The sequence below is a fragment of the Hypanus sabinus genome, chromosome 7 (assembly GCF_030144855.1).
Source record: "Hypanus sabinus isolate sHypSab1 chromosome 7, sHypSab1.hap1, whole genome shotgun sequence".
Taxonomy (NCBI): Eukaryota; Metazoa; Chordata; class Chondrichthyes; order Myliobatiformes; family Dasyatidae; genus Hypanus; species Hypanus sabinus.
The window spans coordinates 87,404,812-87,421,060 of NC_082712.1; the positions used below are offsets into that span (position 1 = coordinate 87,404,812).

Below are 16,249 nucleotides of genomic sequence, written 5' to 3' on the forward strand. Positions count from 1 at the left end.
CTTAATGTCTATATGCTCAAGCTTTTCAAACTGCTGTAAGTCATCCTTACAATCGCCAAGATCCTTTTCAGTAGTGAATACTGAAGCCAAGTATTCATTAAGTACCTCTGCTATATCCTCCGGTTCCATACACACTTTTCCACCGTCACACTTGAATGGTCCTATTCTCCCATGTCTTCACATACTTGTAAAATGCCTTGGGGTTTTCCCTAATCCTGTCTGCCAAGGCCTTCTCATGGCCCCTTCTGGCTCTCCTAACTTCTTTCTTGAGCTTCTTCCTGCTAGCCTTATAATCTTCTAGCTCTCCGTCATTATCTAGCTTTTTGAGCCTTTTGTAAGCTTTTTTCTTCTTGACTAGATTTTCAACAGCCTTTGTACACCATCCCATACCCTACCATCCTTTTCCGTCTCATTGGAATGTACCTATGTAGAACACCACGCAAATATCCCCTGAACATTTGCCACATTTCTGCCCTGAGAACATCTGTTCCCAATTTAGGCTCCCAAGATCCTGCCTGATAACTTCATATTTCCCCTTACTTCAATTAAACCCTTTCCTAACTTGTCTGTTCCTATCCCTCTCCAATGCTGTGGTAAAGGAGATAGAATAGTGATCACTATCACCAAAATGCTCTCACACTGAGAGATCTGAGACCTGACCAGGTTCATTTCCCAATACCAGATCACATACAGCCTCTCCGCTTATAGGTTTATCTACATTTTGTGTCAGGACACCTTCCTGAACTAAAAAAACTCCACCCCATCTAAACCCCTTGCTCTAGGGAGATGCAAATCAATATTTGAGAATTTAAAATCTCCTACCACAGCCGTTATTACACCTTTCCAGAATCTGTCCCCCTATCTGCTCCTCAGTGTCCCTGTTATTACAGGGTGGTCTATAAAAAACTCAGTAGTTATTGACCCCTTCCCGTTTCTAACTTCCGTGCACAGAAACTCAGTAGACAATCCCTCCATTATTTCCTCCTTTTCTGCAGCTGTAACACTACCTCTGATCAGCACCTCTTTTGCCTCCCTCCCTGTCCTGTCTCAAACATCTAAAGCTTGGCACTCTAACCATTCCTGCCCGAGCCATCCAAGTCTCTGTAATGACATCATAGCTCTAAGCTCATCCATTTTGTTCGTGATGCTTCTTGTATTAAAATACACATCTCAAACCATCGGTCTGAATGTATCCCTTCTCCATCACTTGCCTAGCTTCCCTCCTGCACTATCTCCAAGCTTTCTCTATTTGTGAGCCAACTGCCCCTTCCTCTGTCTCTTCGGTTCAGTTCCCACCCCCCAGCGATTCTAGTTTAAACTCTCCCAATCGCCTTGGCAAACTTCCCTGCCAGGATATTGGTCCCCCTCGGATTCAAGTGCAATCTGTCCTTTTTGTACAGGTCACACCTGCCCCAAGAGGACCCAATGATCCAGAACTCTGAATCCCTGCCCCCACTCCAATCCCTCAGTCATGCATTTATCCTTCACACACTATTCCTATAGAGTACTCACTGTTGTGTGGCACAGGCAATAATCCTTAGATTACTACCTTTGAGGTCCTGCTTCTCAACTTCCTTCCTAACTCCTGGTAGTCTGTTTTCAATACCTCCTCCCTTTTCCTAGCTATGTTGTTGATACATTCGGATACTGTGGATGTGATCAGAAACATCCCGGACCCTGGCACCTGGGAGGCAAACTACCACTTGTTTCTTTCATGCAACAACAAAACTGCCTGTTAGAGTCTTCTATCACTGCCGCCTCCTTCCTTTTCCTACACTTCTGAGCCACAGGGCCAGACTGTATCTCTGTGGCTGTCTCCCTTAACTAAGTACCCCTGTTTGGGGGGAGGGCTACCTGCAGGAAGCAACAGTGGCCGCACCTCTAGCACACTCTCTGGTATCAGACTCTTGCTCTTCCCTCTCCTGACTGTTACCCACTTACTTGTCTCCCAAGTCCCCGGGGTGACTACTTGCCTATAGCTCCTCTCTATCACCTCCTCACTTTCCTTGACCAGAAGGTGGTCATCAAGCTGCATCTCCAGTTCCCTAACCCGGTCCCTAAGGACCTGCAACTCAATGCACCTGGCACAGAACACCGGCCTCACAAACATATTTCTTGCGTCCATTCCTCACAGGTAACTTACCTTGCCTTGACCCGTTATTGCCAAAGTCCTACTGCTTTGCCTCAGATCACTACGTCGATGACTGCTCTACTAAGCAGTATATCCCTTTTATGCCTGAACCTTCCCTGCTCTTAGCAGTAGGAATCTTTGCTGATTTTCTACATTCCAAGACATATAGGGGTCTTCATGATCTGCAGATGTTAGCAATGTCAACACAGATAATAATGAAGCAGAATTCCTCAAAACATTTACCTGAGAGAGTTCACATCTCATTTTTATAAACCTTATCACCAGCAGTGTGATAGTCCCTTGGGGGTAATGTCAGCCTGGATTAAGTATTCAAGTCTCAGAGTAGGACTTGCACCATTAGGTGATTCAGAACTGTGTGTGCAATTAACCGTAACAGACAGCAGTTCCAGCTACCATCATTTCACTCATTCTCAAGTACCTCAGCACATGCACATTACCTGAGTGCTTTGTTCACCAACTCTGCTACTTGAAGGGAGCTGCAAACTAAATTAATATTCTTCAAGAAAGATTTCTTCCTAGTCAGTGGAAATCCAAGTCTGGAGAAATCTTTTTATTGGAAAGGACTCTATTATTCCTACATCGACAGATTCAGTCCAGAAACTGATCTGTAAAATGTAACAAAATTCTAAAACTGCATTTACTATCCATGCCATGACTAATGCAGAATTGTTAACATCCCTCAACCCAAATGATCAAGATCTTGTCTTTTTGCCTACTATGAAAACTGAAAGTAATTACATTTTAAAACCGAACATGAGTGGGGATATGAGACAAGGATATCTTTCTTAAGAGCTATCCATCATAGGTAACCAAAATCAGGTTAATTATCACTGATATATGTCACAAAATTGAATTGAATTGAGTTTATTTCTTACATCCTTCACATACATTCGAGTAAGAATCTTTACATTATGTCTCCGTCTGAACGTGCATTTTTCGTAGTAGCAGTTAACAATGCATGACATTAAAAAAATCATTGCAAGTATAATAAATAGAGCCAGCCGGTGGTGTAATGGCATCTACACCCAACTTCAAGGAGAGTGGTCCCAGGTTTGAATCTGTCCAGCTCCTTCCATCTGTGCTGGGTTGAGCATTGAGCTAGTAACCTTGCCTCAATAAAAAAAAGTGCTAAAGACATGGTAAGGTTACTGCCTGATGCATCATTAGGCACAGAAAGGAACAACATAATAAATATAGTGCAGAAGAGGACTTTGAGATTCTGTTCTTGGACGTTTCAGAAATTTGATGGTAGAAGGGATATTAAAACCTGGATATTATCATACTGATACAGGATAAATAAAAGTTAAACATTTCTTTAAAAAAGACTCACGTTTCTGTAGCTTTCCTGAAACCAAGCTGCCCAAAGTGTTTCAACCAAGCAATAAATTGAAGTGCAGTGTTGCAATGCATGAATGTGGCAGCTAATAACGGAATAATGACCAGATCATATTTTTCCAGTACAAAATGCTGAAGGAACTCAACAGGCAAGGCAGCATCTATGGAAAAAGAGTACAGTATGGTCAATGTTTCAGGCCCAAACCCTTCAGCAGGACTAATGCTGGGTTTCAGCCTGAAACATCGACATTACTCTTTTCTATAAATGCTGCCTGACCTGCTGAGTTCCTCCAGCATTTTGTGTGTGTTGCTTGGATCTCCAGCAGATTTTCACGTTTGTGAATTTTTTCCAATGGTGTTGGAGAAATACAGTCCAAAACTGGACAGAAATCTCACCTGCCCTTCTGAGAGGATTACCCATATTGCTCTGGCAATGTAGTGTAATGTCTCGCCTGAAAGATGGCTCAAGGACAAGACATTCTCTTTTCATTCCCATGTAGTGAAATAGTATCAGCTGGTGTCATTCTTCAACTGGCTCTTCCAGAGTTGGCTGTATTCTGAGAGACATTTTGACTCCATAACCACAGGGGTGTAGAAGCTGGTTAAAAATGGAACAATTTGTAGGTAAACGGTTTAAAGGGTGTAAGGTTCAGTGATATCTAAATATGAGGTGAGAAATGTACAACCACAAAAAAGCCATTTCAGTTCAGAAACCCAGTACGAATTTATTCTGTTTTTTTTTACATCTCAAACTATGTACACTTGTCTTATTTTAACCACCCGCCCCTCCCCTTATTACATCCACAAAAAGAATGCAAAGCTTGAAAGACTTGTGAAAAGGCAGTATTCACAGAGCTCCCCAACCTGGAAAATAATATCTTGTGTTTAGCAGAGGGAGGTTTAAATTTTACTCTGTAGTCAGGCTTCCAACCAAAAGTACAAGTTATTTATACGGTAAGCAAAGTATCTACAAAGCTCGGGATTATGCACAACAATTAAAAAAAGTACATTACACCCATACCCCACCCAACCCACCTCCCAACAACAGATATTGGTTGTAAAATCAAATGAAACAATTGTGCAAATAAGTCATCCAACTTGCAATAACTCTTCCAATGTCCCTCCCTGCCCAAGCCAAAAAATATACCTCCTTCATCTGCCTACATTCCTGGATGTTCTCCAGAAAGCAATACGTGGCATTGCGCAAAAGAAAAAACCTCGACATGGTTTAAAATATACACATCTACACTGAGAAGAGTGCAGAATTAATTTAGCTTATGCAATAAATGGTGCTTCATATCTGGACCAGTACAGCCTAGGCTGAATAAGATAGCTCATGGCTTTATAGTCATACAATCTTCGTTCCTTTCAATAGCAGCCAAACACAAATGGGCACAAATGAGTAAGTGTTGCAGTGAAGCTTACCCCGAAATGAGCATTGCAGACTGCCATGGCCTGGGGAAGGGGAGTATGCTTTTTAAAAAAAAACAACCACACTGGAGCCAGGAGTCAATGCAATGCTCTGGAGTCCAACCATTGCAGCAACTGATGCATTTGTCCTATGCTTATCTTTCCATCACTCTTGGTGGATTTCAATCCTATTGACCACATTGCTATCATCAGGATTAAATTAAACCACACTTGAGACCTAGGAACATTAACCAAGGCCACACGTTTCTCAACCATGACCAGAAAAAGCACATTCATCTGAGGAACACCCACCAGTACAAATACCTATTTTGCAATCTCAACTCTGGGGCACAGGTGGAAGAAAGGGCCTCGAGCTTTGTTACACTGCCATGGTGGATGAAGGTGGAGTCATTTGAAGGAACCAATTCAGAACATACCACACCACAATTAGAAGTAAACTAGCTTGGTGGCAGCAGTGAACTCTTTCACAGGGAAGATCACGTTTTGCAAATTGCAACCAACCAGTCTACCCAGGAGAACTTTATATTAAAAAAAAGTATACATTATGATTGCTGGGAGAAATGGACAGTAAAAAAAATATCTTTAGTGGGTTTGAAGTCACTGACTGTTACTGACTCACTGTGCCCAACCCACTTGGAAAAGAATATTGTGCGTATTTTCCCGAATTTGGAAGTAGTGCTAGCCTGCTTGTCAAAAGACACCACTTGAATGCTAACCTACATGTAGAAGGTAAGTAAACTTATGAATAGTGTGCATACTCCAACCAGGTTACCACTTACAACAATTACCGGCTTTGGATGCAGGGAGTGTGGGGAACAGGAGATTTACATGGGGATAAATTCAAATTCAGGGTACCTTGGTAAAGGACAAGTTGTGCCTTCTGGCTGCATCTAATGCTACAGTCCTTTCTTACTTTCTTAATTTTGTGTGTATATTTCCCTCAGCATATGCGATTAAGGAAGTGCTGACCTGTGAATAAGCACACAATTAAAAACACTGTTTACAAACTGGATTCTCAAAAGTGCAACTCAGACTTAATGCAGCACAGCCCATTCAATAAAAAAAAGCGCCTCTAACTTATGCCAATTTAAACAAATTTAGCCTTAAAAACAAACAATCCAATTAACTTACTTTAGGGCAATTACGAGGATAACATTTCTTTCCCCAAATGCTTGGGTTTTTTTAAAAAAAGAAAAACAGAATCAGTAATCTCAAAGCAGGCACAATGTAGTTCATAAGCTTTCAATTAGAAAAGGAAAATACCATCATGTACAACAAAACTCACTTTCCCTCCTTGCATCCACTGCAGGAATTAACCAATGCACGGGTGCACCATTGGTGTATTGAGTGGGGTGGGCATAAAACTGATGACACCAGGGTTTAAAGCTGCTGCCTCTGTTTGCTGTAGGGAAAGTGGACACGCATATGTGGGTGACACAGTAACCAGTTGCACATTTACTTTCCTCATGCCCATTTCCTATTTTAAACAGTGTTCTGGAGTGTGTTTGCTAGTTGAATGCATTTAATGAAGGGATGGGGGTGGGGGGGGAATGAGAGACAAAGCTTTTAGAGAGATGCAAACAGCCTTTTCACGCCAACAAATTCTGAGATGCACTCACTGAGTTGTGAAAGTACACTTGAGGTCTGTTAATACTGAAATGGTCTTTACATTTACACTCAATTACATTATAACCATGGTTACCACAATGAGTAAATGACGTGCAATCAATTCCAAACCACTGTGTCCAACCCAGGTTCCCTTCTCTGGTACTGCAAACAAACTCTCTGCAGGTCCCATTCCAATATCCCACAAACATCTTGATTCAAACATCCATAAATCTGGAAAGCAGACATGCAATCATATCTAATCCCACTTCCAGATCCACTGGATGCCATATACCAGAAGCCACTGGGGCAGAATGGATAATTCTAGCAGAAACTGTTGACCTTGGTTTGGGGGGGGAACTGAAGAAATGTACTGCTGCCTTAGCCAGGAGGCACCAGAGTTTGCAACCTGGGATAATTCTGCACTGTAAAGCTCTGTGCCCAGCTGATGTAGCTTTCAAATCAAACCTGAACCCCTGTTCCTTTTGTTGTCTCTCCTCAAAGGTTTTTTTTAAAAAATATACTCTACAAACATTTATTGATTTTACTCTGTCTTGTCACAAGTCAACTAGACATCGCTGTGGTTCCAATCTTCCCAAAGAGTCACCTGTGAAGCATGCACACTTTTTCACCCAGACTTTCTGGATGCTAATTTGTGGTTTGCTTCATTTCTTAAAGCTTTAAGACAAGTTGTGGTTTGATAAAACAAAGAATTTTAAAAAAACACATGCATTATCAGTGGGAGCCATTCCACCAGAGTCCAAATACAAAGCAGCTGACTTTCAAAGATGCACTTCAGTCCTACCACTCTAGATCTATTCCGAAAGGGAACAGAAGTTTATATTTGGGAAAAAAAATACACACACACACAAACAGACCAAAGTACAACTATCCTCTTAAACAAAAAGACACAAGACTGAAATGGTCCCACATGAATAGTGGTAATTATAGCGTACAGCCCTTGCACAGCTGTTAAGTCACCTCAGTGGACTAAGGTGGGGGGAGGGGTGGGGGGGTGATGAAAAAAACTAGTTCTTTGTAGCGGTTTGCCGCTGTCTCGCAACCTTTTGAAGAACAAAGCGAACTGGAGGGCTGGTCTCTCTCCATTCCTCTTTTTTTCCGACTCGTCAGCCGCCATCCGTTTCCGGGTGCATTGCAGTCCACGTGGCTGACAAGACAGCATGAGTTCTGCGTTACTGCCGGTGAGCTTGGATTCCTGGGTTAACAAGTACTTAACCTAGGAAAGGGGTGGGGAAAATAGCTTCTTTTAAAAAATAAAAAACAAAAAAAGCTGTCAACGCAGCAGTCCACTTGAACTACTCTGTCCAAGTATGTATTTATTGTCTTTTTTTATACATTCCTTGTATAAAGCACCACGTAAATGCTGAAAATCCACTCTTGCGCAGTGCTGTCCGGGTTAGTCCAATGTAGCTCGGTGCTTTATGTGCAACCAAAGTAAAACTGAGTAAGTGGCCTCCTGATCCTCTCTGCCTTTTTTTTTGTTTAAAAAGGGACCTAAACACTCAAAAATCACATTGTCCAAACTATAGCACACCATAAGTTCCAGTTCTGGATTCAGTCTTTTAAGTGCATTTCTTCAGGTTCCACATCCTTTCAAAGAAAAAAAACACTTTTTTTTAAAAACAGTAACAGTGTTTTGCAGATATATTTCCAAAAAAAAAGGAACTTTATATTCAAGAAAACCTCCAGTTTCAGTCTATGTACAATGTCTGATAAAGTGCATGGTTATTAAGGTGCTTCATCCAATGAAGAGTAGAAGTACCCAGAGGGTTCACAAAACAAAAATTAAGTGAATTTTCACACTTCTTGCCAGCACAGGGAGCGGAGATCCTGGATTCATCACTGCGGACGCCTACCATGAAGCATGTTCCAGGTACGGTCAATAAGGAGTCAAAGGCAGCTTTTAGGAACTTAAAAAAAAACCTTGTTTAAAAATCATCCATCGTCTCTATCTCTCCCATATTCAGTCGCTCTGATGATGCGTTCACAGAGAAGCCTGTTGTGTTTAAAAAAAAAAGGACACATATTAAACGGGATATTTTCCAGCTATAAATTAGCGAGGTCCCCGAGCTCTAAATGCTACGTCCCTAGCTTAAATGCAAAATCACAGTTGGATACAGCAATAATGATACTGGGCATTATGATCCAGATGCCTGTGAGAAAGGAGTGAGTATTTTCTACATTAAATGAAGTAAATCACTCCTTCTGAAGAACGAGTCAGTAAGCCATTCAGGATCTGAAGGGATTTCCTCCTGCCAGCCCCCAAAGAGTTAATAGGATTTGGAATGCTCTCAACCAATTCCATAAATCACACAAAAATACCTGTGGACAGGGTCTTGCAAAGATGAATTTAAATGTTATGAAGAAAATTTTGGGTAGATACACTATATGTCTTTCAAACAGCCAATGAAGACATGGCAGGAAAGATACAGTAAACTACTATGATGATGTTCAATATTAATCAAGAGAGCTCAGATTTAAGAGCGGCAGTTTAGGAAACTAATTTCAAATTAATAACTATAAAATATTATTAAAATACCAAGTAGCTGCCAGAGTGTTGCGAAAAGACAATGGGCTCAAAGTCTCAATGAAAGAAAGAGCCAGCCTTACCTAGTCTGGCTTATATGACACAAGTCCCCAGATAACTCTCAAAGGCCCTTTGATAAAACTTGAAGTAACAAGTCTCTAAAGAAATTGGCAACATTGCACCACAACGGTGCCAGCTCAGGACAAAACTACGAACATCTGTACAAAAAATACGTACATCCTGGAAGGGGCAATGGGAGGTGAGAGACAAAGAGGGGTTGAGAAGCGAAGGCAGAAAAACAGAAGCAATGGGACTGGCTTTCACAAGGAAACAAAAGCTCATAATAATATTTGGGGATAATATGGCACTTGAATTGAGGCCTTTCCTCAGCCAGGTGTCATTTTCCATACAGCCCATAACAAATCTGTAAATTGAGAGGAAGGGAATGTTTCATGGAATAACCACTGAACAAGCGAGCAGACATAGGAGGAGAAACTGTCACAGACTAAGACATAGGAGGATTAGGCCATTTGGCTCATCGAGCCTGCTCCGCCATTCAATCATAGCTGATCCATTTACCCTCCCCCCCCCCCACTCCTTGTAACCTTTGATGCCATGGCCAATCAAAAACCGATCAACCTCCACCCTAAATGTGACCTGGCCTCCACAGCTGCCTGTGGTAACAGATTCCATAAATTCACTAATTCACTGTCTGGCTAAAGAAATTTCTCCGCATCTGTTTTAAAGATACATCCTTCTATCCTGAAGCTGTACCCTCTTGTCCTAGACCCTACCAATGGAAACATTCTTTCCACATTTACTCTGCCTTGGCCTTTCAACATTCAAAATGTTTCAATGAAATCCAGCCCCCCCCCCCCCCCATCCTTCTAAATTCCAACAAGTACAGACTCAGGTCCATCAATTTTTCCCATATGATGAGCCTTTCATTCCCAGAATCAGCCTTATGAACCTCTTCTGAACCCTCTCCAAGGCCAGCGCATCTTTTCTTAGATGAAGAACTCAAAACTGTTCACAATACTCAAGGCGAGGCCTCACCAGTGCCTTATAAAGCCTCAGGGTCACATCCCTGCTCTTGCATTCTAGACCTCTTGAAATGAATGCTAACATTGCATTTGCCATACTCACCACCGACTCAACCTGCAAGTTAACCTTTACAGTGTTCTGGACAAGGACTCCCAAGTCTCCTTCTATCTCAGGTTTTTGGATTTTCTCCACGTTTAGAAAATAGTCTGCACATTTATTTCTTCTACTAAAGTGGATGACACCGTATTTCGTTTGCCACTTCCCTGCCCATTCTCCCAATTTGTATGTCCTCCCGCAGCTTTCCTGTTTCCTCAACACTACATGCTCCTTCACCAATCTTCCTATCATCTATAAACTTGGCAACAAAGCCGATCATCTAAATCATTGAGATACAGCATAAAAAGAAGCGGTTCCAACACCGACCACTGCAGAACACCACCAGTCACTAGCAGCCAAGGAGAAAAGGATCCTTTTATTCCCACTTGCTGCCTCCTAACCATCAGCCAAAGCTCTAACCATGCTAGTAACTTCCCTGTAAATACCATGGGCTCTTAACTTCTTAAACAGCCTCATGGGTGGCACCTTGTCAAAGGCCTTCTGAAAATCCAAGTATACAACATTCACTTTTATCTATCCTACTTGTAATCTTCTCAAATAATTACAGCAGTTTGTCAGGCAGTTTTCCCCTTAAGGAAACGTGCTGACTTTGTTCTTCATCCAGTGTCACCAAATTCTTCATAACCTCAGCCTTAACCATCGACTGCAACATCTTCCCAACCACTGAGGTTAGGCTAACTGATCTATAATTCCCTTTCAGTGGCCTCCCTCTGGAATCATGCCACAGTCTTGAGTCCAATGGGCCATTTGGACCATCAAGTCTGCTCTACTATTCCATCATGTCTGATATATTATCCCTCTCAACCCCATTCTCCTGCCTTCTCCCTGTAACCACTGACAACCTTACTAATCAAGAACCATTCAATTCCACTTTAAACAAATCCAATGACTTGGCCTCCATAGCCATCACAGACTTGGCCTCCTCATCTCTGTTCTAAAGAAACTCCCTACTATTCTGAGGCTATTCCTTCTGGTCCTAGACTTCTATCGGGAAGTCTCAATGTCCACTTTATCTAGGCCTTTCAATATTCGGTAGGTTTCAATAAGATTCCCCTTCCCCACGCCATTCTTCTAAACACCAGTGCATACAGGCCCAGAGCCGACAAATACTTCTCATGAACTAAATAACATACACAAAATGCTGTAGGAACTCAGCAAGTCAGGCAGCATCTATGGAAAAGAGTACAGTCAATGTTTCGGGCAGAGGCCCTTTAGCAGGACTGGGTAAAAGCAGATGACTCAGAGTTAGAAGGCAGGTGGAGGGGTGGGGGAAATAAGGTGATAGGTAAATTTGGGAGGGGAGAGGAGTGAAGTAAAGAGCTGGGAAGTTGTTTGGTGAAAGAGATATAGGACTGGAGAAGGGGAAATGTAAGTGGACAGAAGGGCATGCAAGAAAGAAAAGAGGCAGGGGGTCACCAGAGGGAGACAATAGGCAGGCAAGGAGATAAGATAAGACGGAAAAGGATGGAGAATGGTGAGGGGATGTGAGGGAAGATTACCGGAAATTCGAGAAATCAATGTTCATCCCATCAAGTTGGAGGTCACCCAGATGGAATACAAGGTATTGCTCCTCCAACCTGAGTGTGGCCTTATCATGACAGTAGAGGAGGCCATGGATGGACATGTTGGAATAGGAATGGGAAGTGGAATTAAAATGGGTAGCCATTGGGAGATCCCGCTTTTTCTGGTGGATGGAGCGTAGGTGCTCGGCAAAGCGGTCTCACAATCTACATTGGCTCTCACACCAGGAACACTGGATACAGTAGCTGACCCCAAAAGATTCACAGGCGAAGTGTTGCCTCACCCTGAAGGATCGTTTGGGGGTCTTGAATGGTAGTGAGGGAGGAGGTATAGGGGCATGTGTGACAATTACTCCGCTTGCAAGGGTAAGTGCCAGGAGGGAGATCAGTGGGAGGGACGAATGGACCAGGCTGTAGTGAAGGCAGCGATTCCTACAGAAATCAGGAAGTGAGGGCGAGGGACAGATGTACTTGGTGGTGGGATCCCATTGGAGATAGTGGCAGTTACGGAGAATTATATGCTGAACGTTAACGCTGGTAGGGTGGTAGGTGAGGACAAGAGGAACTCTATCCCTGTGGGGTGGAGGGAGAATGAGATGAGGGTAGATGTGTCCAAAATGGAAAAGATGTGGTTAAGGACAGCATTGATGGTGGAGGGAAGGAAGCCCCTTTCTTTGAAGGAGGAATTGATAGAAAGGGATGGCATTTTTGCAAATGACAGGGTGGGAAGAGGAAATTAAGCCTTTAATTCCCAAGATCATTCTTGAGTGCCTGCTTTGGACCCTCTAAACTACAATAAACTGAAGACAGAGGAGACCTTGCATGTTCCAGTAATTCCACAAAAATAACAATGGTGTTAAAATGCAGTGCGACTCACCCAGGATACTAGGATCAGCCCTCACCATCTTTTGCTTTTTTTTCTTTTTCCCAGCTTGGGAGCTCTCATAAGATGACTGTTGTGCGCTATTGTGATTAGCCTGGAACAGTGACTGTAAGCCGTTTGAACCGAGCCCCCAGATGGAGTCCTGAACATAAAGAGAAGCCATTACACAATTAATCTACCATAATGTTCGAAGAGGCAATCGGGCTCACCAGCCGGGCAGAAGTCAGTCAGCAAATGTCTGTAGTGTTTCTGGGCTGAGAGTGGTTCAGAGAAGGAAAACTAGTTACTGTTCTAACTGCTGAATCTCACACCCTCCCCCAACTGCAACATCTCCAACCAGAAAGTGTACCTCAAGATGTATTGTCTTGGCTTCAGAACATCCCTTATGTTGCCTCCTTGTAAAAATACTCAAGGAACACGTGCTCACATGGAACCACAATCCAGAACCTTCAGTACAGAAGTAAAGAGGTGAGTGGGCCATGGATGAGGAATCAGTGAAAATTCCTATCCAATACAAAATATCACTTGCAGGACCCAGAAGCAAAACTCAACTGAACAGTAACAAGGCAAATGGACTAGCCTCACCCCATTCCCCAATTTCAATTTATAGAAATAGTATTGAATCCAATTTCCATTATAGAAACAGTATCACTTTAAGTGGCAAAATCTCTATTGTGCCACCCTAAGTCCTTAAAAACCATCTGCAACTTCTCTTTAACACTTCGTCCTTGCACATTCCAATCTGGTGGGCAGTTTTGTTTGTGCCTAGTATTTGTGAGTTAGCTCTAGGGTATCTCTTTCAAATTCTTCTTTGAATAGGGATTAGTGCCTGTAGTGATTTCAAAACATAAGAGCAGTATTAGGCCAGTCAGCCTCTCGAGTCTGCTCTGCCACTTCATCACAGCTGACTTCTTATCCCTCTCAACTCCATTCTCCTGCCTTCTCTCTGTAACTATCAAACTCTGCTTTAAATATGTCCACAGACTTGGCCTCCACAGCCATCTGTGTCAATGAATTTCTGGTTCTATTCATTTCTGTTTTAGTCCTCTCAACATGAATCCTGCACGCAACTCAAAGCATTTCGTGGGAGAGATGGAAAAGGTGGAAGAGAAAGTAGTAAGGATTGTAAGCTGGAAAGTTGTTGAGAAGAGAGCCAAAACAAAAGAACACAAAGGTGGTATGGTATAGTAATGGGACTCAGACTGGAGATGGGATGGGTACTACATCAGTGCAATTGGAACAGCAGTAACTTTCTTTCCACTATCATTTTAGCATGTGAGCCATACAATCTTGATAAAAGCACACCTGCTGCAGTTCCAGTTTTCTTACTTAAAGGAAGGAAGTAGCAGATTTATTGGATTAGTTCCAGGGTTGGTGGATTAGCCACTTAAGGGGTTTGATAGAGACTGGAAATGCGCTATCTAGATTTAAGAAGAATCACCATTATCTTCCAACAGCTCCAAAAGGCCAGATGCAGGGAGGGTACTTCTGTTGAAAGTCTATAACCAAGGGCCACAGTCTTAGAATAAGTGATGGACCATTTCCATCAAGAAGAAACAAGGAGAAATTTCTTCACATAGACGCTGTTGAATCTTTAGAATTCTTTACGCAGTTTAATCAGATATTTCTCCAAAATAGACTGGTATGTATCTAATAAAGGAATTATAGGAAAAAGGCATGGATTATACCTTGGTGCTTCTGTTACAATGTTCTTAACCTTTGGTGAACAACCACTTCACTACTGCTCTTATGGTGCGAAAGGAACCAGGAAAGTTCTATACTGACCTGTAATCTGTCAGGCTGCAGAGAGAGATTCCCAGTGAGGCCCAAAAGCTCCTTCGTTAACTGGGAAGAAAAAGGAAAAACGAAATCACCAAGAACTGGACCCTCATACAAAATGAATCAAGAACACTGATTTTGAGAAAAGACACATTTTCTATTGGTTGGTAAAGTTGTGATATAAATACATATAGAGGAGAAACTTCCTCTTCTGCATTCAATTGCAGCTTTCATCTTTACATTCTTAAATGGTCAAGGAACATGGCTTATGCTATTATGGTTATTTGTGGCTGAAACTTATGAATTGCACAGTTCACTGTCTCACAAAGTCAGAAAAAGGCCATCAGAAAGTCCTTCAATATCAAGGTAATTTGTCACAGTGACTTATTTGGTCAGGTTGCACATTACAGCTGCCTTTGAATGAGGACATCAGTAACTTACAGCCAACCAATGGTCAAGTACTTTACTCTCGGCTCCCCAAACCATCCCATACCAAAGAGTCAGATAAATTCAAAGGTAAGCTGATGTCTTAGTACTTCAGTGCAGTATATGCAACTCCGGCCCCCAGAGTTCAATCTTAACCTCCAGTCCTGTCTGTGCGGCATTTGCACATCCTACTTGTGGCTACATGGATTCCACCAGATATTCTGGTTTCCTCCCAGATCTTATAGATTTTCAGGTTGGTAAAGTAAATGCCACGGTAAATTGCTCCAGAGGCAGAATCTAAGGGTGGGGACCCATGGGAAAGTGAGGAGAATAAAACAGGTGTAAAAGTGAGTGCATGAAGGTTGACATGGAATTGGTGGGCCAAAGGGCCTGTATCCATGCTGTACCTCTGAGACACTATTGGAAAGGTAATTACTTACACTATACCCTGTTTTTTGGTTGTTATTTCGAACAAACTTGACAGGAAAGTTTATGCATGGGCACAGCAGAAATCAGAAGTAAAATACAACCAACTCTCAAGATTGTGGTATCAGTGCCGATTCTCCACTTCACTGGTCTTCATTCTTCTAAACCTCAGATGCTGAGTGAATAAATAATGGGGAGGGAAACAACTGGGCCTCCTAACCCCTGAATATGTCAAGACCCCGCTGCACCAATTATTTCAACTGAGATCAAACAAAAACTACCAATGCATAAAACTGACAAGTGGGAAAGCAAGCAACCAAAGCATAGATGTACATAAGCTCACTATAGAAATAAACATATACATAGTTCTATAGTGTGATATATAACTCTCTCTCTCTCTCTCTATATATATATACACACACACACACACACACACACACGCTCGCTCACTAGTACGATCTATGGAGAGAAAAGGGTCAGCTCATGTTACAAGTCAAAGACGAGAACAGCTCTGTTCAAGATCCTGAACACTAACTTGCTCCCTCTCCACAGATAATACCTGATCTGTCAAGTGACTCTCATATTTTGTTTTACCACATATTGAGAGAGTCAAGGCCCATTAAATCCAATCAACTAAACAAACTTGCTGCCACCATGAGCATGGATTTGAATTGCTCTGAGCAAGTGATTCCAAAAAACCTTTTGAAGCATAAAGATACAATAGATAATCCTTGGTAATCCCTCATCTAACTCTGCCACTGACAGTCCCAAGCCCTCAAGAGGAAGGCTGGGCATGTGGCTAACAACCCCATCCTATAAAAACACAGTGCTGCAGAAACACCAACAGAAGCTCCAAAGACCTCATCCCTGGGAGAGGAGTGATCTTTGAAGATGAGCTACATTACTGGAAAGACTGGCCCAAAGCAGATCTCTGGTGATCTGCTGACGGTGTCCAAAGCCTGAGTAGGGGTGACGAGCTTAAG

General features: G+C 42.3%; 1 protein-coding gene across 8 annotated transcripts in view; it reads right to left on the reverse strand.

Moving 5' to 3' along the window:
* Positions 1–252: 252 nt before the first annotated feature.
* LOC132396945 (GRB10-interacting GYF protein 2-like) overlaps positions 253–16,249 on the reverse strand; it is a 152,456-nt gene continuing 136,459 nt past the window's right edge. For 7 of the 8 annotated variants that reach the window (XM_059975085.1, XM_059975087.1, XM_059975089.1 and 4 more), the window contains 3 exons: positions 14,421–14,480; positions 12,630–12,777; positions 253–8,540 (listed from right to left, as the gene is read on the reverse strand). In XM_059975085.1, the coding sequence (XP_059831068.1) occupies positions 8,473–8,540; positions 12,630–12,777; positions 14,421–14,480 (276 nt within the window). In that variant the 3' untranslated portion in view covers positions 253–8,472. The remainder of the gene's footprint in view (positions 8,541–12,629; positions 12,778–14,420; positions 14,481–16,249) is intronic. The other variant, XM_059975090.1, reaches the window with a different exon arrangement.